The sequence below is a fragment of the Drosophila hydei genome, unplaced genomic scaffold, assembly GCF_003285905.1.
Source record: "Drosophila hydei strain 15085-1641.00,03,60 unplaced genomic scaffold, DhydRS2 tig00000060-arrow-pilon, whole genome shotgun sequence".
NCBI lineage: Eukaryota > Metazoa > Arthropoda > Insecta > Diptera > Drosophilidae > Drosophila > Drosophila hydei.
Window position 1 is genome coordinate 5155930 of NW_022045656.1, and position 25012 is coordinate 5180941.

At 38.9% G+C, this 25012-nt stretch overlaps 1 protein-coding gene across 1 annotated transcript; it reads left to right on the forward strand.

Annotated features, from left to right (window-relative positions):
- The first annotated feature begins 9553 nt into the window (after nucleotides 1–9553).
- LOC111593353 (V-type proton ATPase subunit D 1) lies at nucleotides 9554–10912 on the forward strand. The gene has a single exon (XM_023306069.2). The coding sequence runs from the start codon at nucleotides 9712–9714 to the stop codon at nucleotides 10693–10695; it is 984 nt and encodes a 327-aa protein (XP_023161837.1). The 5' UTR covers nucleotides 9554–9711; the 3' UTR covers nucleotides 10696–10912.
- Nucleotides 10913–25012: the final 14100 nt, after the last annotated feature.

A 25012-nucleotide genomic window follows, 5' to 3' on the forward strand; every position in this document is an offset into this window, starting at 1 on the left:
TTATATTTTTTCAAAAATTTTAATCTTATTTATTATAACATCCAAAAATACTCTTTGAATATTCTTTAAAATGTCTCAACATATCTTGAGTCAAGCATAAAGGAAGCCGACTTTATCATATTTATTGAAATTTATTTTGAACTTTTTGGGCATTTACAGAAGTGATAAATAAATCCTCAAAGCTTTTGAAAGACAATATACCCATTGTGAAACCAATTAGAGACCATATAAGCATACCGACCGACTAGACCAAAAGGTAAACAAACTCTGTTCAACGAGAGAACTCAACCTGGGTCCGGCTGCGTCATAAAGCATCGCTTTGTTGCATATTAATCTCTCTTCGGCTATTTTAGCGGCAACTTGTGAACAGCTCTGAGCAGTTGCCCCAAAACCCCTTTTCCTTCAGCTATTTATGACGCCCACTCAGCGCACAGAGAGAACTGAACTCTGAATTGTGCTGCTTCGTGCTGCTTCGGCTTCGTGTATTATGTGAAAAATGCAATTTGATTGCTTGTAAAACATGTTAAATTCTTATGTGGCAACAAAATCCAGCAGCTTTTATGTTTCTGGATTTGGAAGAATTTATATGACACGAGGCGTGGTCCGTCCAGGTTCGCGCGCCGCCCCACTCTTTCCATGCTCCATACTTTTATGATATGTATTTATATTTTTGTTGATGTTTGATCTTTGGACTCGCTGACGCACACATGTGAAAACTCTACACATCTCCGGCATAACTCATAAATGCGCTGTGGCCTTGGTAATGTTTTCTTTTGCCTGCTCATTTTTGTTGTTTTTATTCTGCTTGGAATGTTGTCTTATACCACTCGAGCGGAATATTATTGTACGTTGCATGATATAAATGTAGATACATATAATTTTGTCTCTTTTTGAAATTGTCAACGCCGCTCGTTTTTATGGCTCACATCATAGTCGATGACATCGTTGACTTAACACGCCTCCCAAACAAGCGCAACGACCGGGCAGACAGAGCACTGCCTAAAAAGCCTTACGGCCAAATGTATAATCGTACGCATTTACGACCTGCTGATGTGGCCACTTGGTTTCTTGCTCAAGGTCAACAAATTTAAGCAATGCTACAGATAGGGATTTGACATATCTTCAACTATGGTAGCAATAGCTCACCAAAGGCAGACTAACTTAGTCTCATGGCATTTTATGAAAAGCAATATATTTATATAAATATATTAATATATTTAGTTCTTCTTTAAGTTGGCACAAAAAATGTATTTGCATTGGAAAGGATATGTATTAGAGGAAAATAGTCCATGAGAATAAAAAGTTGAACGCACAGGTATTGCTGTTTTTCCAGAATATCATTCATTCCTTCTTATACCTCACTTTAATAATCTTTTGCATTATAGTTTTCATGTTTCACGTTAACAATTTGGTCTTATTGAAGTTCCAAGAAGTCAAAAGCAACAAATGCAATCTAGACTTGCCTGTTTCTACTTTTCAAGAACAGCCAATGACAAATTTGACATGAAATTTCTGTACTACATAGAAATGAAATGGAAATATAAGCAAAGCAAATATAAAGTCATCTAGAAAACTAAGCCAATATCCGAAACGCATAAGCTAGAGCAGAGTTGAAATTTATTTTCGCTTTGATTATCAGCTACCCCTTGACACCCATAAGTATATCAATGCAACACTTGTGCCTTATTCAAAATCTAGAATATAATGCTGCCATGTTATTTATTATGAGATGCACGAGGCGTTGATGACGCTGATGACTTTGCCACCATGTGGCACGCATTGGTTGGGAGCAAAAGATGAAAGCGCAGCGCCGACATCAACTGAATTGAAATGAATAAGCAGCAATAAGCAAGTAGCTGAAGCTGTAGCTGGGGCAGCGAAAAGGGCAGCAACAAAAAGCAAACAAAACGAGAGCCACTTGAGCGCCAGAACAAGCCTAACTAAGTGGCTGCATAAAGAGGCGACATAAATATGTTTGCTAAAATTATGCACACACATACACACACACACACACACGCACGCACACAGACACAAGCATAGATACATTTGTGTCTGTGTGCGCTTTGCAATTTGCGTTGCTAATTTGACAGCCATCAATGGATTTGTCTTGCTGCCAAGGTGTTCTAGTTACATTTCCTGGTTGGCTGGCCCACAGCTGGGTTTTTCGATTTGGGTTGGGCTGGCTTGGGTTGGGTTGGGTCACGTGCCTGGCTTTGATGTACCTCAATTTTGCTTCTTTTCTCTTTCAACTTTTTTGTGAGCCACAGCGCAGCTAATTAGCCAACGTAGCATACGGCAGCAATCGCTCAACACCAATCGTTGGCAGCTGCGCGTGGCACAGCCCGAAATAAAATTTAATTACGCAGATTTTTACGCCTTTCGCTCTCATTGCTCAAATAACACATTCAAAATGTGACTTTGTGAATGTGTGTGCGTGCGTGTGTGTGTTGGCAGCCAAGCGACTATTTCCTTTTGACATAAAAATGCGTTTTTAACAAGCATTTCAACAAATCTGTCCACACTGTACACAATTAAAATGCTAAAAAGCACCCAAAAATAAAGGCGCAAAATTGTGAAAGCTACTGAACGAATAGCTAATTCTCTGCATGGAAATAATTTTATAAATATTAGTCGGCTATTAAATGATAACATAAATCTGAAATAAATAAATGTATTTTGTTAGCTATCAAAAATAGAAGTACAACAGTTTCTGAGCCTGAAATTCTAAGAGTTAAACAAAGAAAATATTTAGTTTTTTAAAAAATTTTTTTCAACAAATTTGTGATGAATTCCAATAATTTTATTTTATTCAGTGTATTTAACTATTTATTAATTAATTTATTATTATTATTTTTTTTAATTTTAAAATTTTAAAGTTTTTTTTTATTTTTTTTAGGTTAATTAATATTAAGCTCACATTTAATTTTAACTAAGTCCTAGTGCATCAGAAACATAATTTTTCTCTACTTTTTGCTATAGTCAAAAGTCAACTAGATGTGGCAAACGTCATCCAGAAATAACAATACCCTTTTAATGAATACTTAATATGAATTACGAGGTGCCTGCGACTGTGCGTGAGTGTTGTGTGAGTGTGTGTCTGGGGGGGTCAGCATAACCCCTTCGCCGCCTTTTTGGAGGCAATGAAGCGCATCCGTGGCAGATCAAAAACAGCTGCGCACATGACGACGCCGACGTACTCGTCATCTTTTGTGCTCTTAACACTTGCAAATGCTGCTGCTGCCGCTGCACGCTGTTGGCTGTTGCCTAGTGGCTGCCTTGTGTTTGGCTTCAGTCTGTTGTTCTTTTGACATTTCAACTGTCATAAATGGCAAATGCACTGCGTCGTCTCACTGAACTCGGCATTCTCTGTGCCTGTCTCTGTATTCCAACTGAGCGCCTTTAATGCTCATGTGGAAAAGATTCACATGTTGGTCCCAAAATGATTGACATACAACGAATGCTGCTGACAAAATGCTGGCGCACCTCCATATGAAAGCAACGACTCCAACCACAAGAACAACAACAGCAACAACACTAACAACAACAACAACTCATATTTGCAACGACTCCAACTTCAATTGCGCCTCTGACTGTCATTACGGCCCTCCCCAGTTCTCTACCGCCATTTAGGTTCTCTGTCTCCATCTGAGACTCTTTCTCTGACTGACTGTCAACAATTGGCGTGAAGTAGTTGAAGCTTATTGTTGTCGTTAACAGCAACCCCTTGCCGCACCAGCCCTCTATCTGCTGCCTCTCTGGGGCTTCATTTTACGCTCAACTTTGCGGGTCTCGTTTGTTAGTTAACCAGGCATGTCTTATGTGCTGGCTAATTAATTTCAATTAAAATGCCTAGACTGTTACTCAGCTGCAGAGGGGCGCGGACGAGCAGTCTCAGTTACTTTGGCGAATGCAAGAAATTCGCATAGACCTTTTAATTGATTTACGCCTGTCAAGTAATTTAACTAATGAGTAATGGAAATTTGCTAATGAAAACATTTGGACAATTATGACGGCAACTATGTAGTGGAGCAGTTAATCAAAGAGCAACCGATAGAAAATGTCTTTAAATTAAAGTAAAAATAATACAGTTGAAGAATTAACGTATTAACTAACAATGTATTAAATTAACTAGAAATAAATTATTTAAAAAAATTAACAAACTAATTTAAGCACGAGAAAAAACTTAAATTTGATTATTAAAAATTCAAAATATTTATTCAAAGTACATATTTGACTTAATATGAACATCGTATCAGTTCAGCCACTCAATTACTACTCTGCAATATCTTAACAGAGCATCGTCTAAAGTCTGTCCACACATCGGGCCCATTAAGCTAACAGCTGCCTTAGCTTGAGGTCCACAGCGAAAGAGAACTCCCGATGATGGCCCGGCAATTGGTTCGCTTTAACAACTGCCAACTTTGCATGTGGCTCACATTTATAAAAATCAATATTTTGCCTAGCCCATGAAGGGGGCGGCAGAAATGCAGAGGGAGCGGCGAGCTGCATGCCCCATTCAGCTAGACAGCGTCATATAACTCAGCATATAAAAAATGTCAACTGTCTGCGACACACAAAACTTATTTGTCATGCAATTTTCTCGAACGCCTTAAGAGGCGGATGAGGCTGAGTCTGAGCATAAGGATGAGGATGAGGTATCGAGGCAGTGAAACAGGCGGCACACATGGCATAGGCAAAAATGGAATTGGCAATAGGCAATAGGCAATAGGCACTAGGCGATGGCAATCTATACATGTCCATGACTATAGCCAGCCAGAGAACCAGTTCAGCCAGACATAATAACTTATGGCCATTGGGTGGCAGCGGCAAATTGTGGGCTGCGAATCAATAACGTCAATGGATGCGGAGCAGGTGACAGTCCAGGTGAGCTCCTCTGGGAAGCCTGACCTAGCCGTACGGTTAGTTACAGTTGGATTCGATTGAAACCAGTTTCTCAGTTTGTCAAAGGCAAATAAACGTGACTGGCTGACTACAGCTCGTTGACAACGGTCAGCTAATTGGTCATATTACTAAAAACTGTTAAAATATGAGTGTCAACCAGTTAGCCAACTGGCCTAGCCACATGGTTCGAGTCGTATATTTTAACCACAAATGGCTTTATCACAAGCAAATCCTAAACAAAGCTTGCACCAGCTGCACCCAATGAACCGAACATTGAGGGAGAGCGAAACAGATTCTGGCCCTTAACGTGGCACATTAACACTTTAACGTGCCATAATTACCCAGAGCGAACAGCCAGGCAAATAAAATCATGTACACGCGTAAAAATGTCAGCCAATGCCTTTTTAAAAGTCAGCGAGCAAGTTAATTGTCTGCCCAAGGTAGCCAAAGGACAGTCCTGTCCACAAGACTGCGAGTAGAGCGTGTGGAGGGGAAGAGGCAGCTGCGCAGCCAAGACAGCGGCAACAGCAAGAATCGTCATCATACTCAACGTCAACCTCATTGCAGTTGTAGCCCTGACAAAGTTGTAAGTTGTTGATGTTCCCTTTGCTTGTTAATGTGGCTCGCATTGTTGCCGCAGCCATTTTAATGCGTCCGACAATGAATCTGCGACACAGTGGGACGCTGCTTGGCTTTTTATGTGAGTTCCAATAATGGGTATTGGGAGAACGAAACGAGAGCATAGTTATTTTGCCAAATGATGGCTGTGAATCAGCAGGCACTAAAGTTGAGAATTTATATCAGAGGAAATAATATTAACAAAAACTAAATTATATTTAATAACAAATCAAATATTAAGAATAATATTATTTTATTATAAATATTATCACAATATAATATAATAATAATCGTTATTAAAAATTTGATAATAATTAACACAGAGCAAGAGTATATATTATTAAAAAAATATATAATTTAAGTATTATATATATTTTATTAATTTATATAATTGAAAAAAGTATAATTATTTTACTTATTTTTCATAAAACTTTTTTTTGCTTAAAATAATTATTAAATAAAAACAAAACAATTAATTATATAAATATATACTATGATAATGATTATGATAATATTTAAAACAGCATTAAATCAAATAAATATCTAAAAAATAAAATAGTAAAAGTTAATTTTATCTAATTCTTAAACTGTTTGCGTATCAAAATTAATTTTATTTTAATTTTTAAATGCTAATCACTCCACTCACGAATTTAATAAAACCAGTGAAATTTGTCAAAAAAGATAATATATTTATGTTTTCAGTTTCCCATATGAAAAACAAAGTTTTTTCTATTAAAACCAATAAGAATCTCACCATGGTACAATCACGTAATTACAATTCCACACCTCGAAAGTAGCCAGCAGAGGAGCTGCGCGTCAGATCGTCAGATCGTTAAGTGAATTCATATAAAGATTCCTTAAATGTCGCATTATGACAAAACGATCGTTTAAGAGGCACAGAGCGAGGGACCAGCGGCCGACGTCAGACAACATGATTTCTTATGAAGAACTTTGTCGACGACAACAACGACACAAAACAAAAGAAAAAACAAAAACCGAAACAAAAAATGTTAACTGGAGCCTGTTTGGGCTTGTTGCATAGAAGGGGGGAGTTCTGCGTGATAAAAATGCTTAGCACACGGCACATTTTGTAAACATGGCCAACATGACTGAAGCACAAAAACAAAAGGCCAAGGGCAAAGCCAGCAGCTCTTGATTCCAATACAAACCTAACGATTCTCGAAGTTAACTCTGTCACAATTTTTGTATTCAGTTGCTTTTATTTATTTCTTGTTTCGTTTTTCATTTTTTTGTTTTTTTGTATTTCGAAAATATGTCGCATTATTTTCGTAGCGCTCGCAGCTTCGGCAAAAGTCAGAGGCTCGAATCACGAACAGTTTGTGTCGTCGCCTCCTCCATTTAAAACTCTTTCTTCCACTTCTCTTTTTGCATTTTTTTATTATTTTTTGCCAAGTTTTATGCAATTTTTGCTTTTATTTTTGGCATTTCTGTGGCTTTTGGTCATGAATCATGATTTATTTGGATTTGGCCTTTTTTTGTTGCTTCTATAACTTTTCGACTGCTGCGCAGGACATTTTCACTTTGTTGTTGCTGCTGCTGCTGCTGCTGCTGCTGCTGGGCGCTGCTGTGTAAGCCAAGTTTGGTATTTAGACGGGCGGCGACAAAAATGGCTTAGTTTGTTGCACACGTTTTGTTTAGCTACCACCAGCAGCTCCAGCTCCAGCGCCAGCAGCAGCACCACCACCACCACTAAGCACCACTTGGTGGGAACTGCAGTTGCTGTTGTCTGCCTATCTGTCTGTCTCTATGTCTGTCCGTGTGTCTGTCTGGCATTTGTTGTTGCAGTCGTACTATGCCGGCTGCCGGCATAAATATAGCCACATTCACAGTAGATTCTGCATGTATTTTTGCCCAGTCGTGATTTGAAGTTGATTTCGTAAGCGACAACTCTTAAAGACCCAAGCCCAACGCACGATACGAAATTTAAATATTGCAAAAAAAGGAGTTACTTTTAGCTCTTTACAGTAGAACAATCAACCAGAGGTGCAGAGATGCAGGTGATTCCACTCGAGCACTAATAAACTGCCCATAAACAGCATGAAAGAGCATTAAACTCTACTCACAAAGTTCGCAATTTATAAATAGTTCTTTTGAACTGACTTTTGTATTAAAAATAAATGTCATAAGATTTACTATGCAATCTCATTCATTCCGTTTCATTGAAATATAAAATAGATTTCAATTTATTATTTAAGCTTATGCAGCTCTAAAAGAAAAACACGATATATTCGTAAACACCAGCATCACATAGGAGTAGACAGGAGAAAATAAGTTTTATATTATCCTTCCTATAGACAAAATTGGAAAATTTATGCAACTAGAAAAAACATTTATCATAATTTAAGAGCTAAGATCACTTAGTTTTGCAAGTTCAGTGTCTCTAGAACTATTATTAACAAGGACCTTCCATTATAGTATTGTTTCAAACATTTGAAATATAAGTTTTGTCATCTGACTCTTTATATTGCTTTATTCAAGTGTTCTTTTAAATATATTTATATATATATATATATATATATATATATATATATATATATATATATATATATATATATATATATATATATATTTTTTTTTTTATACATATATATACATATATACTTATCCCATTTATTTATATGAATATGGCCATTTGAAGTTGCTGGGCAACGTTAGCCTTTGAAGCTTTTATTAATTGAATATTTAAAATGATATCGTAGGAATGTCGCCTCTTAAATTGGCTTTTGCCACAAGAGTGACGCCAATTATTTAATTTTCACATTTATTAATTGATTGAAATTCGATTCGTTCACCAATTCGAGCGTCCTTTTATTTTTCAGTTTTTTTTTATATTTTTGCCCAAGTTTCGTTTAATAGCTGCAAGCAAATTTCACGCTCGTTTGTCGCACTTTTTTTCTGCCTTTTTCCACGGTTTCAATTTTATATTTGTTAGCATTAAACCGGATATTGTCAGCTGTGTGGGCCAAGTTAATTTGCCCCGCCTCCCACAACCCCTCTGGCTGCTTGTCAGGCCAACTGAGCGAGTTTTAATTAGGTGATGCAAAAAATTGAATTATAAATCGTAAAAATGATTGAACTTTGTTCCGCCCGTATGCACTTACCCAGCATGGGGTATATATGATCGTGATATGTTTATGCACTATAAAAACCTTGTAATACATCAATCAATATCAACAATTTTTTAAATACTGTGACTAGTTAGATGAATGAAAAAAGTATTAAAGTCATCTCTCTATATACTTCGATTTTGTTAGGGTATTTAGCTGGCAGCTGAGATAGATGAACAAATTGTTTCTAGCTTTCAGCTCCATGAACGAGTTGGTCCAGAGAGCAGTTACCTGGTTGCTGCGTGGGCAATTCAATTCGATTGCCAGCAAGTAAATGACATATATGTCAAGTTCCGGGCGATATTAATGCAAATCATAAAAAATTATTGTTGACTGCGCAGAATATTGCCTGTCGGAAAAGGCACAGGCAAAATCAATTGAATTTTGCCATATGTTCGAGCTGCATGTACATAGCGAAGCTACGACGTGCCACGCCCCTATCCTCTTGACAGCTTCAGCAAGTTACAATTAAAGCCACAATTGAGGCACTTGCACTTTAAGAAATTCCTACTGTCGAGGCACAACTTCCGTATCTGGAACTTGAATCTAGGGAACAGAGACTGAGAACAAGGCTGCGGGCTTTACGTGCCTGGATTATATTCAAGGGCCAAAGAGCCAGTCGCTGCCACGGCTGCAGGCAGCATAAAAATTATGTTATGCATTTCACGTGCAACAAGTTGAAATCATAACAAGCCCAAGCTGCACTAAGGCAAATACTTTTATAACGGAAATGCAATGAAAATATTGAAAGAGACGTTGTTCGAAATTGAAAAGCAAACATTTTTACAAGTCCCGGCCATGTGCTCAACACGACTCAAATACATTTCCTGCTATAGTTCCAGTTTGGAGTTAAAGTTGTGGCTCTGAAATTCAGGTAGAGCACAAGGCACTCATAGACTTTAACGTTTTTTTTTGTTTCTTCATAAAGTACGAAATGTTTTTAAGTCAAGATATCAAGATATTTTAAAGAATTTGCTAGGCATTGATGGTCGTTTAGCTGGATTTGGCAAGGAGTACCGAGTGAAAGGGAGACGTTAGTGAGAATTGTTGGTCCTTATGCAAGATGTCCAACGCGAAGATTCAGATGTTTCCTTCTCGTGCCAATGCGGTGATCATGAATCAGAAGATTCTGGCAGCAAAGCGTGGCATTCGGCTGCTGATGCGCAAGCGGGATGCAATCGATATGAAGCTGCGAGAGCTGAGGAATCAGATGGCCAACAAGGAGGACATATTAGACGATAAAATGCGCAAGGCCATATTTTCAGTGACCAAGGCCAATTTGCTGGGCACGGACTTTAAACCCTTGATTGTGACAAACAGTCGAGTGGCATCTACCTACTTGAGAAAGCGCGAGCAGAAGATAGTGGGCGTGACATTGAACTATTTTGACCTAGAGATAACCGACAATACCCCCTTTCCAATGGTTGGCCTCAGCTGCGGTGGCCAACAGGTGCAGAAGGTGCGCAAGAGCTTTCAAATGGCGCTGCATGAGATCGTCGAATTCGCATCGCTGGAGTACATGTTGCGCCTGCTAAAGCACGCTTCACATCAGACTAACATGCGCGTCAATGCACTTGAATATGTTGTGTTGCCACAGCTGACTGCAACGGCTAAGTATATCAACAGCGAGCTGGAGGAGTTCGAACGTGAGGACTTCTATCGATTGAAGCGATCGCAAGCCAAGCAGCTAGAGGCTAAGCTTGCCTTTACAGAGCTTATTAAAACCAGAAATATGACGGAAGAGGAGCTGGAAAAGTATGTTAAGCGCGGCGGGAATATCCAGCATAGAGCTGACGTTGCCTTCGATTCCTCGGCATTCGAAAGTCATTTGCCGGACCAGTCACTAAGGGAGGTCTATCTCCAGCGCCACTCCATACATGGCGTTAAAATGAAATACGATGAACACGCAGCACCGGATCCAAACATAGCCGAGTTTCTGCAGCGCAGAGTTCAGCGTGATCCACAATCAAGCAAGGCCAGCTTCATTTCCTTGCGTACACATCTGACCTTGCCTAGTTCATCCGAATCCAGCAGTGCACACGAATAAATCCGTATCGCTTTACTACATCAAAATTGCTTTCCAAATCGGCGATACGCACGGATTCTTCTCAAATATTACATCAAGAGCTGCAAAATTTCTTACTCCACCCGACTAATAGATAATCTTCGCAGACTTCATTGAAGATGCTGACAGATATATTTGAGAGAAATCTGTGAACGGTTGAACGTGTGCTTAATCGGCAAATATAAGCCCTAAGGTATTATATTTGGAATTTCATTAAGTAATAATTGCCAATCCCTTCCGATCTTCATATTGCCTTTGACATTTTTTTTTGGATCCATAAGTATATCGTAAGAGAAGCCAGAGTATTACTCTGATCTCTGGCACTTGGCTATGGGAACAGTTCGTTGTCTCATTGCGTTTGACCATAAATTTCATTTGATGACAAATAGATGGCCAAAAGCGGCAAAGCTGCACAGTTTGTATTGCCTTTTAGGAGTTGAACTGCTCGTTAGCCAACATTTCACCTGCAATTGAAGTTGGCCAACAGCAGCGGGGCAGCAGTGTCTTTTGTGTTGACAAATGCATATTACAAAATGCAACTGGCCATAATAAAGGACGTCTATTACGACACATCAGAGAGGAGAACACAGCATAAAAAATTTATACATATATATATAAGCATATATACACACACTCACACACTTCATAACTGAAATATTGTAAGCCATGCAGCGCTTTTGCTCTTGTTGCCAGCAACACAAAGGCCAAAGCAACAACAACAACTTGCAACGTGCGCTGCGGTGAACTCACGTGTTAGAGAAAACAAAACAAAATGCCAACAACAAAAGCAATAGCAACAGCAACAGCAACGACAACAAAGCAGGCGCAATGCAGAAAAAAAGCAACAACGAAATATATATAAAATGCTGCAACAATTGGCAGCAACAACAATGAGACAGCAGCAGCAGCAGCAGTGCTTGCAACATGGGCCAGGCAACGGTAGCTCCAAATAATAAAAGGATGATAGTCAAAGTTTAATGACAGTTCAAATGATGTTGCCGCCGCAGTCGCAGCTGACGTCGACTGCACTGCTGCTGCTGCTTTTGCTGTTGCTGTTGCTGCATTGCTGCACTTTGCAATGTGCCGCAGCAAACAAATGCATGAGCTTGCACTCAAAGGCGGTTAGCTTAGCTACAACTTCAGCTGTGTTACACGTGTCAAGACGTAAATTTAAATACATCCATATAAATACATGTAATATAACCTAGTGAAGACATCTAAAGTCAATTAAAAAGATATGTTATAGAAAATAAGAACACAGTAAATATTTACATTTAAATAACAATTTATGTAAATTTATATTTTTATATTTTTACCATATCTAAGCCAAAACTAAAATAGCATATTTTATTTATTTAACTGAAAGCTAAGTTACTTTTTGAAATATAAAATTATTTTCTTCGAAGAAGGCCAACATAAATTGTATTTATTATTTTTTATTAATTTTTATTATTATTTGTGTTATATTTTATTTAAAGGTAGCACAAAAGCTGCAATAAATTAATAACAAATTGTAAAACAAAGCATTCAAGCGAAACTTATTTTCTTAGCGAGTTGACATACTTAATATAAATTTCAAAATTCCTTAAAAAAGTTTATTAGTATTTTAAAAAATTGTATTCATTTTTTAAATATATTATAAACCACAAAATGTTTTTTTTTTTTCAAAACAAATAATTTATACATTTTATTAATTATTTTAAATACAGGTGCATCTACAAAGCAGCATTCTTTTACCTTCATTCTGTAAAGTGTATCGCAACTTCGTTATAAATCTCATTTACTGTTTGCATATATGATTCGATTCCTTTTTTCTGTTCAGAAACTTTTTTGCCTGTGCCATTGATATTATTATGATGGCAAAGGCACAGGGCCGGGCGCAGGCTCATGCAACATGATGTTGCAACATGCGCTTGAACATAATAAATTTTTATGCATGATTTCTCACATTGCATGTGATGGCTGCCACTTGATGTGCCTGCTGATGCTGATGCTGATGGTGATTCCGCTGCCACATGGGGCGTATGTGCGCCCAAACGAGAGCAATGTGCATTTTAAATATTAAAGTAATTTATGACAAACATATAAATAAAGTACAAATCGTTAAATATTTAACTGGCGGACTCCATAAATAAAACGCCACAAGACAAAAATCTATACAGATTTCTTTTTAGGCTCTGCTGTGGGCAGCCCAATTCGAGCTGAGCTGGTTCCCGGCAAACATTTCTCATATTCTGCAATAGAAGTCATTAAGGCACTAAAAATGACAAGACAAAATAAAAAGAGAGCCTTTGCCCTGGTGCAACAAGATCAAAAGGCCAGACAGAGACATCAAATGGGAAACGTAAACGTGCTACAGCCAATCAGACGGGATACTACAGTGGGCAAAATTGGCAAAGAAGTGCAAAGAATTTCAGAGTTACTTTATTTCTCAGTAAGTTGAGATATTTTCATGAAGTGAATAAATAGAATCTAAAACAAATTGTAGTTAATTGATCACGATTAAGATATTTGATTATCATAGTTATTCTTCAAAATCTTTTTTCTTTTATTTATAGCTTATTCGAACGATATTATAACAATATCATCAATTCAATTACCTTTTTCAATAAATTATTAGAAATTATTAAATAAATAATTGATATATATAAATATATCAATATTAATACTTTCTATATTTGAAATATTATACAGCTTTACTTAACATCTCTCTCTGCACTAAATTCAATTCACATTCTCAACAGATTATTCATAAAAAAGCAACTTGTTTAATCGACAGTTAAGTCCCTCATATTATTCGCTTGATTTGCCCTCAATTCAACCATGGTGCAAATGGGAAAAGCAACTAATCTCTGACAGCTCGTTATGCCAAATGCTAAAACCAATGTCTGAGCATCAGAGAGCTATCTCCCCAGCACCGCCACTAACTACATCATCATTTGTCGGCGACTCTTTTAAGGGAACTGGGTTGGCGTCTGAATCAGCGTTGAAGAGAGATGAATTGATAGCTGGGGACGTCAGGGGCTGGCCATGTAATATCGAAACACCCATAGACTTGTAGAGCTTGTACATATGGTAAAATGATTTAAGAGCTCATGCCGCGCGCCGATCATAATGCGGATGTGAATAAATGTTGGCCAGAGCCATTATAAATCGCCTGGCACTTGTGCATTATGCCCCTCCCCCCAACTACGACAACAAATAGTTCATGTCCCTGGTTCGTTGGAATCATTGTGCAGCATTTTAATTGCAAAATCACATTAGCATAAATTTGTTAAAAACATTTTCAAGTGAAGTTATGGCAGAGCCCTGTGCCCATTCACTGGTCCAGACCCGAGAGCACAATGACATTAATAAGCAATTACAAAACAGAAAATAGCAACTGCAAATTACTTCAAAAGGCTAAAAGTGTATGACAGCCAGCCAGCCAGCCCGTCACAGGGGTCTACCCTTCTCCCTTCCTCTCTCTCCAATCCTGCCTTCCTCTGTCTCTTTCCCTCTTCCTAGCACATCATCATCAGCAAACGAAGGCCTGCGTTGGCCCAGCTGTCATACGTCTTCATATTGCCTCTACTGGCGGAATGACCCCCAGTTACGAATAGTTCGCAATGCAATATGCTATGGATTGTTATACTCTGCATCAAATTGCTAGAAAGAGTATATTCACTTACCAACATGATTGTTTGACAAGATAATATGTATGTTTGTATCTATATCTGTGTCTGTATCTGCATCTGTATCTGTATCTGTATCTGTATCTGTATCTGTATCTGTATCTGTATCTGTATCTGTATCTGTATCTGTATCTGTATCTGTATCTGTATCTGTATCTGTATCTGTATCTGTATCTGTATCTGTATCTGTATCTGTATCTGTATCTGTATCTGTATCCACATCTATCTCTCTCCCTCCCTCTGTCTCTCCCTATTTAACAAATTTCTGTATCTAAATATCTTCAGTGCTTCTCTGGCTCTGCTGACACAAAACTAGGCACAGAGTATTTTGCAGTCGTGAGCTGTCAGTTTCTGCATGTTTTATACGTATCTGCATCTGGATATCTGTATCTATAGCTGTAGCTTCAGTTGTTGCTGTATCTGTATCTGTGGCTCCGTTAGCTGACAGTGCACTGTTATTGCTTCAAGTGGCTTCATTCATTGCATGTCTCTTTTCTGTCTGTGCTCTGTGTTCTTTGCAGCTTGGAAAAAAGCTAAAACTGACGCCGCGCCACGTCAGGCACGACAATGAGCTGACTATTTAATGTCCTAGCAACAGACCCTGTACCTCTTGCTGCCCGCCTCTGGGTAGTCACTCAAAAACAAGAGCAACCTTTATTAGCAAAAAGTTGTGTCGGTCTTAGCCAAGAAAAAGAGCCGTTGGCTGTTTTTTGTCCAATAGACGAAAAGGGTTTCTATTTATTAGCCAACTGAGTTCCTGTCTGTGACTATTGCTATCTCTTTGGCGCATCAAGGACCAGTAATAGAAGGGGGTCATGAGCAGATTAGGCTGGCAAAGACAACTGCTCTGTGGGGCGTTGTGCAGCTCGCAGACGGCATATTGTCGGCTTAGCTTCGACATTACTAAAAGCACTAGCAACAAAGGCGTTTCTCCTCAAAAGCTAATTTAAGCAATCGCTGTATAACTTAATTACACTGAGTCTCATATATAAGCCGAAATGGCTGGGGTACCGAAAGAGTCGAGAGGATTATATGTGTAGATGATGTAAAAAGCCCAGAACAAATTAGTTAACTACCTTCGATATATATGATATACAATGCGCTCTGAGGAATCTGGTGCTTGGAGGTCCAATCGAGAGAGATTCTTGTATTTCATATCAACCAATATGTGGCATATGTTTGTTATCAGCCATAGAAACCATTCCACAACATTACAGCAAAGGCAAATGATGCTTATTCTTGTATAACTCATCTGCGACTGCAACTGGAAGTCAAAAGCGTTGTTGACGCCACAGAACTGTGTATGCGGCCACAACGCTATCTGCAGTTGGGTTGCATGCATTACGCAACATTTGGCGTTGTGCTTGTTGCCACAGCAACAACAGCATCACGCTGATTATTTGCTGATAATGATGGCAGTGGCGCAAACACCACCCACTCAGCCTACCGCAAGCCAAAAACTCGCGGCTGGCGCCGCAGAACTGCGTTGACAATACGCGATTCGACTTGTTGGCTGCGCTTTTTGCCAATTTCCAAAATTCCAAAATGCAAAATGAAAATGGGGCCACGCACAAACAGCAGCCAGTCGAGTTGAGAATTTGTCCCGCTCTCCTGTTTCACAGTTGAGGGCACAGATATGAGCGACAATTAAGTGTTTGCCGCATAATGATGTTGCCCGTTTTTACAGCATGCAGCCAGTGGCAAGCTGCAAGTTGCAAGTGGCAAACGGCAAGCAGCAGCAGCCACAGCAGCAGCTCGTTGCATGCGGCATCAACTTTTTATCGACATTAATACACGTCCCAAATATGCACACAGAACGTTGCGGATATGGCGGCCCGTTGCGGTCTTTTTGCGACCCCAAAATGTCGCCGCATTGCCTAATGACATAAGTTCCCCAGAGTCTATGCAAAAACTAACTGCACAAAGCCATTTGAATATACTTTTGTGTATATGATACTAGAGATGGCAGCAGCAAGAACAAAACTGGCTAAAAATCCATTTCGTACAAGAATGTTACTTCAAGAGAAGTTCTGAGAGCTATAAAATAGTTATTTTCTTTAAGAACAGAAAGACTTGCTTTCATTTAAGGCAAAATCGTTCAGTTAAGTGACGTGGGTGAAGAAACCTTAAATTCTTAGTATTTCCCAGGCATCAGAGTTTACCCATAATTAATATTTAAGTCTCATGAATCTTAGATACGTACAATTACGTTCTATGGAAATCCAATTTAAAGACAAGATTATCAAGCTTCAATGTGTAAATCTTAATTTACAAAGCTTAATATATAAGTAAAATGATGAGACAAAGGGTTTAGCAATTAAAATCTTTCAAGGCGAATGAAGTTGGATTAGCGAAGACCTAATTTGAATTTATCGAGTTGTTCAGTACATTTAAAATATTATTCCCTCCATCCCCAGTCATGTGTCCTAAAGTAAAGTATTTGACAAAACGAAATCAAAGAAATGAAAATGGCAACATTTAAAAAACATAAATAACTTAACTAAAAGGCAGAACCATTGAAGAAAACTTTAACAAACACTTGTGAAAGTTTGTTAAGAAAAGCTACATTGAATAGAATAAATCAATAAAAGAAATAAAAGCACAGACAAAATAGAAATGAGATTCAATTAAAAGGAATTTCGCAGACTCTCAGTGAACATGAAAATAATTTAGCTAGCTGTAAGTTTCATCTATGTGAAATACAAATACAAAAAGAAAAGAAACCTTAAAAATAATTGCTGCAAAGGTCGTTAATCTAGACACAAATCCAAAAGCTTACAAAGTTAACGAAATAAAACAATGTGAGCAATTGAATGCAGATAAAGAGAGAAAAGTGGCTGAAAATCTAATGCGACTTCAGAGACACTCAAAGCAAACACGTAGCAACTGACTGAACTAAGTGAAAAATATGAGAAATATTGAATGCGGTCAAGAAACTGAAAGAATTCAAAGATATTTTATAAATAAAGAATTTCAAATTTCATAAACTAATAAAAATGTAAATTGAGTTTTTACATTACATTTTTACATTGTAATTATAGGGCAGTTTCAGTAAAATATAAAATCAATGTAATTATATTCAAGTTCAATGTGAACGTGGAAAATTCAATTAACAACAAAACGCAAAAAGCATTTTAGTAACTCAAACCCACCAAGCAGCTTTCAATTAGAAACAAAATACTTTTATACTGGCCACAATTTGGAGATATGGAAGACACCAGCTTACTCAGACGTCTAGTACAGAAGACTATCAGATTTGGCAAAAGTATTCAACTTAACCTTAGTTCTACCAGAAGACTTGGAAGCCTGTTATGCCCATTATACTTATCGGATTTCATTTCATATATAATAATAATAACCTCTCACCTCTGTTAAAAGCCACCTCTATACGAATAAACAAAACTGTCGTTGCATCTTATCAACAAAAACTTTCTCATAAAAAAAACATAAGGTCGGAAAAAGAATCCACAGTCAATCACAGTTCTATGTGAAACTTAACTTGAAAACAGGTCAGCACCTTGGAAGACTTATAGTAACCTGTAAAAAATAGTAAAAGAAATTTAACAAACTTTTATTTCTTACTTTGTTGTTGCTTAATTTGAGCACTTCTCGCGCCTAGCCATTTGACATTTCTAATTTTAGAACTTGACTTATGAATTTAATTTATTTACTGCGATTTGAGTAGACAATTTTGAAAGTTGTCTGCATATTTTAAGAGCCGCGACGCTGTCATTTAATTAAGCATATCAGAATTCCAGATGAGACGAAGTGTATTTTCATGTCCTTGCGTTAGTGTCACAAGTTTTTCTTTAATTTTGTGGGCAGGCTTGCGGCGCCTTATGAAATATGAAGCCCTTTGCGCTGTCTGGGGTGCCATTAAAAGTTTGATAATATTTTGTTAACAAAAATTAAAAAAAAAGTAGAATACTATAAAAGCTATAATACAAGTGCGTGGGCGAACATTGAGAGAGTGCGGGTAGGTGTGAGAGGGTTCTGTTACTGCCATACTAGGCTGACCATTTTGATTGAAAATCCAATCTGGCCGCGTCTGGGCTTGAGCGGCTCACATGTGCAGTTCCCACAGCAATTAAATTTGAACACAGGACGGCGCAGGATAACAGCAGAGCGAAAGAAATAAGAAAAAAACAGTAAGAACAGTTGACATGCTCAGCAAACAAACAAACAAGCGCAACAACAACAACAGGCTCGCATACAAAAAAAGGCTGCCAAAAGACAACCGCAGACATGCACCAACAGCAACAACAACGAGACTTTCACATACATGTGTGCCCGCCCGCTTGCGAACGGGGCTGGCAGGACAACACTCTCGACTCTGCTATTTTTTTTCTTTTTCGGGCATGAAGAAGACATCGCTACAACCACAAAAGCGAAGGCAACTGCTCTGCTTCTACTGCCACTTTTTTGTGTTGCCTCCTTTTGTGTGTGCCCGGTGCTGTGTAGTCCTAGAAACAACAACTGCAAAACTAAAAAGGACAACGGGCATACAAATAACATTAAGCCGGCGAAATCAGCAAAAGGCAAAAGCAAAAGGACTCGCAGCCGTCTGTCGATGCGGGCCAAGAGCCCCCAGGACCCAGGCGCACACTATCAGCCGAAGCTATCGCCTCTGCAGACAGCCAAAAGCACATCATCAGCAGCAGCAACGGCAGCAGCAGTCCATAGAAGGTGAAAGCGCTTCATAGAGCCATGACAATGACAATGTACTCCAATACTGCCCTCTCTCTCTCTTCCTCGCTCTCCCTTACCTGGCTGGCCCCCGCATGCCCGCTGTGTGTGACACAAAACTGGCATTAGGCAAGGATTTGCGTTGATTATGGACAGCAATGGGCTTTAGCTATAGCCATTTTCAAATGAAAAGACAATGAAAGGTTTGTCCACATACCAAATCTCTCATCCCATGCCCAGCCTGGCATCCAAATAACGTAATCAGGCAATAATGCCTTAAAGAGCCCAATTTCAGCTAAAAACTCAGCTATGAGCGTATTTTAATCGGATTTGCAGCAACGACCAACAAAGCTGTCGATGACATATGTCGCCATGAAACTCATACGAATCATTTGATTAACATATCAGAAAGAACTTATTGAAGTTAGAGCATATGAAATATGATTATTTGAAAGTCTAGCTATACGAAAGAACTGAAGTGTGGCCTTCAGATAAGCTAAAGCTTAGTCATGTATTTCACAGAGATGTGTTTGTTTTATTCATTCGACAATATTTGCAGATGTTTAAGAGATCGTTGTCTTCTGTCAATTTGCTAAGCGGCTCTTGGTATGCCTCTGTTCTGCATAGAAGTTTGCTGAGAAGCAGTTTACCTTTGTCTGGTATTCATAAATAATACAAGCCCACGCGCTATTCCTTTTGACTGAAAAGTTTTGTATTCAAGCAGTTTATCGAAAAGTAAATCTTCAACTATATCAAACTAGTTCAGCGTCGAATACAATTTTATTGCCTTTTAAGTGCTGCAAGCTTATGGGCTAGACAATCAGTTTGCGCTTTTGACTTTGTTTTGGTTCGAATGTGTCGTTAAGTGGCAGATAACTAACAGCGGGTCACACCTTTTTGCGCCCATTGACAGCTTCATTACCATATGCTAACTCCCAAATGCCAGCTATCGGCATTAACAAAAGTTCACACATAACAAAATTAGCTGAAACCGAACCCAAGCCCCAAAGCCGAGCCAACCAAGACACCGAGCCAACTAAATCGGACCGAGACAAAAGAACTGAGCTACCCATTTAGTCAGGCAGCTTAGGTAAATTTCGTTTGATATCATATGCTAGAAGGAGCATCTTTTCTTCTCTCGGCTTTATCTGCAGCCATACGCTTTCCCCCCGTTAGCATTATGGTGGAAATGTCTTCTAATGACTCATAAGATTAAAAAGTAATTTTCTTGTTATGCTGCGCAAACGATTTTTGTTCCACCGTTAATTTTTATACATATTAATATTGGAAGAGAAGGCAGAGAGAATAGGAAAAAAATGGAAAAGAAAAGGAAAAGGCAGCCGAATAAACATAAATTTGATGCACAAAATTGGGTCATTATTGGCAGCTCCGTTCGTTGGGTTCCCAAAGAGAGAATTTGTTTTTTCTTCGATTTTTTAGGCTGGTTTTTCCTTCTACTTAGTCGTAAAATTACGCCAAACAAATTCATAATTTTCGTTGTATTTCTTTTTATGATTAGCACGCCCTAACCGAAAACCCCAGAGAGGGGGCGCGACACAATTTGCGCCCATTTATGTTCATTTGCGTGGGTGGGAGTAGAAGAGGGCGGCTCTTAATTATTAGCCGGGCTTTTTTATGGCCCGGCGCATGTACGTGGAGACATAATTTTCAGGCGAGCAGACAGCAGCACAGACAGTCGGACAGACAGGCATAGAGTCAGACTGAGAGCAATTTCTGTGGTTTCCAATTCAACGCACTCTCAATTAGAACGTCCAATAAATAGTCGGTCGGGGCGGGCGACACTTGTGCGACACTTGGCTAAGGCTGTGGAAGGGGAACTGTAAATGGAGAGCGGGCTCTGCTTTGCCTCTGGGTGCCATTTGTGGGGGAGTGGGTGCTGCCATGTGGCCTGTATCGCACATTTAACTAATTAACAATTAAAACTGCCAGCCGCGAAGAAAAGAAAACAGAACTACAACAATATGCGGCCCATTAAAAAAGATGCCTAATGAATTAATAATAAAATATTTTTTATGTCTATGCGCTTGCCGGAATGGCTTCTTAAATGATGTCTGCCTCAATTGCGAATGGCAGGCGAACAGCAGACGCTACATAATGTTAGCGAAGCAAATTATGGAGCCTTGAAAAAACTTAGACAAATGCCAAGAATTCAAAGCGTCAAATTAATTGGAAGTGAAACAAACTGAACTAACTTTGGTTTGCTCAAAGCAGATAAGACAAGCTCTATGAGAAATACAGAGAGTTTTAAGAGACAGCCAGAGTCAAAGATGGACTACAGAAGCTGATGAGCAGCACATTGAAATCTACAGCTGAGAGCAAGGAAGAGAGGAGAAAACCGAAGACGATTGCAGAGATATAATATCACTAAGTCACAGATCTGCCAAGAGGAACATAAATAATTGTCAGAGTATCGAATCAATGTTGATAACAGAACAACTTCATTTAGACATTTGACATCGATAGCTCATGACTTCTCAAAATCATAAATTCCTGTTCGCTGATTCTTATGCAAATACATTCGACCTTCACCCACATAATTCCAATACAATTTCTATTCAACTGTTTTCCTATATTCCGGCTTAATCAGATAACTTTCATATCAATGGACTTAACCTTCGGAATGCGATGCAATCTTTCGCAATATGGGGGCATATGAAATAAAACATAACTCAGCCGAGTTGAGTTTGCCTCACCGGGAGCGACAATGTTGCCAGCGACCTTTGACATGCAGCTGTAGCTCTTGTGTGTGAGTGTGTGTGTGTGCCATATGCCACATGTCATGTGCCCCGCACAAAACATGTCACTGCCCATTTTATCCTTGCTTCCTGCCACCTTTTGCCCAAACTGTGAAGACCTGGTTGTAGGTTTTCGGTTACGGTTTTTGGCTCTGATTCAGATTCTGACTCTGACTCTGGTTCGAGCTCTTGGCCATACAATGACACAAAGACCCTAAAGCGCACATAAAAGAAATTAATCAGATTTTTATTTAAACGCTCAGCCATGGGGCGTCCAACGGCTGTGTGTGAGTGTGTGTGTATTGTGACCATTGTCCCTAACAAAAACCTCCAAATCTCTCAGCATTTTGTGTGCAATTTTTGTCAACATGTTGCCCCGCACAACGTTTGCCTGGCTGCCTCACTATCTCCCTCTTCCTCTCCCTCTTCCTCGCTCTCTGGGTTATCTCTGGTATCTATATATATTCACTGTTAGCCCACACTCTTTCTAAACACTATTTGCAGCTCTTCTGTCAGTTTTGTCAGTTTTCTGTTGAATTTTTCAAACCCCTCATGAATGATTTTAGCAGATTTTTATATTTCCACAATGCTATTGTATAAAAACTCGTTGCGTCCAGCCAAGCGCCCATCCATCTCAACGCATCTATACCGATCTCTACACACACGCACACTCACACACACACACACGGAACTAGTCGTATCTATGTAACTCGACGTTTATCCATGCGTCGTCGTCTCTATCTCTGGCATATTCTCTTGGTTCGTGCGGTTAGTTTGGTTTTGTCATTACAATTGTTTGCGTTTTTCCACCATTCAATGAACGTCCTTTGTTGTTAAGGACTCGCCACAAAAGGAGTTACGAGCAACCAGCCGGACAGCTGGACAGACAACGGAAACCCGCTGCGAAAAGTTGCTACCAAATATTTTGCTCTTGCGTTTAATGCACCAACAAAAAAAAAAAGAACGAAGCAAATAAAATATAACAACATTTTTGTGTGCAATCGAGTTAGGAGCAAAAGTTTTTGCCAGAAAGAGAGAGGCAGAGATAGAGAGAGAGAGAGAGAGAGAGAGAGTTATGGCTAGTATTTGCATTATAAGCGAAAAATAGGTTGCAAGAAATACAAGTGAATCATAAATAATGCATATAAGTAGCTAAGCATGCATCACTCAGCTGGATTCTAGTTTTTGCTTGTTATACTTTGTTTCCCTTAAATCTTTCAGTTGAAAATTTTATAATGAGCTGCTAGAGAATATTTTATATGCACATTCCTCAAATTGTGTTTTTTTTTTAGTTATTTTATTTGTTCCATACGTAACTCTTTTGTAATACGTTGCTCTTTAGGCTAAGCCAATTGACCTGAAATTAGCTCAAGCTGATTGAGAATACTTGTATTTCTTGCTATCATTCTATCTCAAGTTTCTCGCCAACTTATCTAACTCTTTTCACTTATAATCACTTAGTATTCAAGCAGTTCTTTGCTGGTTTTTACATTCCATTAATATTTGAAAAGATTTTTATTTTCTTTATCTTTCGTTTCTTAAATTTCCCTTTCATTAACTTACGCTTCAGCTGTCTCTCATTTTATCTTTATATTTCAGTGCTAGTCGTAAAATTCAGTTGATATATTTTGATGCCCATCTTAACAGCTTCTTAATTGCAGTCTTGTTTCTCTCTTTTTATATTTATAATCCATAGTTTATTTTCTTATTTGTTCATTGCCCATTTGTTGTTTTCGCTCAGTTTTTCGTAACTGCTTTCACCTTAATTATCTCTAGCGACTTCAGAATCCTTCTTCACTCTTCGCTCTGGCAGTTTTTTTGCTCTGTAAATTGTCACTGCATTCATTGTGCGAGTCTTTCCGCCCATTCCTAGCCACAAGAAACCACAAAATGATGGCAAATGTGTTTTTAAACCGAAAGAGCCGGAGAGCTGAAAGAGTTTCTCACTTATTTTACAGCATATTAGTTATTCGCCATAAACAAGATGCGGCGGCCAATGCGGCGCCACGTAGCTGCAGCCAAGCACAAAATTAGGGTTGCCTGGCCGGGCAGGATTGCCGCCTCCTCAGCCTCCTCAACCTCCTCATGCTCATCGTCATCATCGTCAACCTGCGACAACTTGCAAAACACAAACCAAATTGTTCAATGGCGCCGCAAAAATGACCAAAAATGCGCTGCCAGCAAAGGCGCCCGCCGCCATTTTTATTTGCAGCACTGCCACTTCCGGCGGCCATTTGCACGAGCACCCCCCACCCCCACCTTCGCCAGCGAGCGAGCCAAAAGCTGCAAATTGATGGCGACTGGCGCACATTCAAAACGCTTTCATTATTGTCATAAGCTGCTGCCGCGACATCATCTTCTTCTTCTTCATCGTCTTCATAGTCGTCTGCTTCTTCATTTTCCTGAAGATAGCGCTAAAAATTTTCCAGCGTACTTTTCGATTTCCGCTACGTAATATTCAAGTGATTACCAAAGCAGCCGCCACAGGAAGCAACAAAGTGCGCTGGCCAAGTTTTGTGCTGACGTGCTCTGATTTCATCCATAGACTCGATTCGGACTTGCTGCTAGCGGGAACTGGACGCATTATTGTACCCTGTAGCTTATAGATTTGATGCAAAGGACGTTTCAACGAACGTGCTAAAAAGACAGGTGTTTGTGCTTCACATCAGTCTTGGGAGTAGGAGATATATCTGTATTGCTTGACTCCTTAGAAGCATTTAAGTTCTCCAAGATCTTGAGCTCAGAGTCTAGCTAGGAAATGATTTTCAGCAAACAGAATTCACAGAATTTGTGGCTTTTAATCAGCGTACAAAGATTTTCCTATACTCTTCGGACCTAATTGAACTTTAACTTTCAACAAACAGCCAAATCAATTTACATCTATTGCCCTCAAACTGAGAAAAATACGAGCATCGACATTCCAATGTCTATAAAGGCTTCTCAAGTATTTTATATAAATCACGCCTTTCATTAAAATCTTTACATATAAAACACATATAAATAGTCACAGATAAACCACATAATCTCAACTATGTAAAGCTTAAAAGATTTCAGGATCTCGCCTAACTTCTACAGGGTAAGTCTTAGTCGCGTTGTAGTCGTTCTCTCGTTTCTTGGCTGTTTGTGTTGCTAAGTGTGCGAGAATTTCGGACCACCGACGGGGTTCAATGACAAAGTTTACTA

What these genes read in the sequence shown, in the direction of transcription:
- LOC111593353 (XM_023306069.2), top strand. Translation starts at nt 9,712, where the DNA reads ATGTCCAACGCGAAGATTCAGATGTTTCCTTCTCGTGCCAATGCGGTG.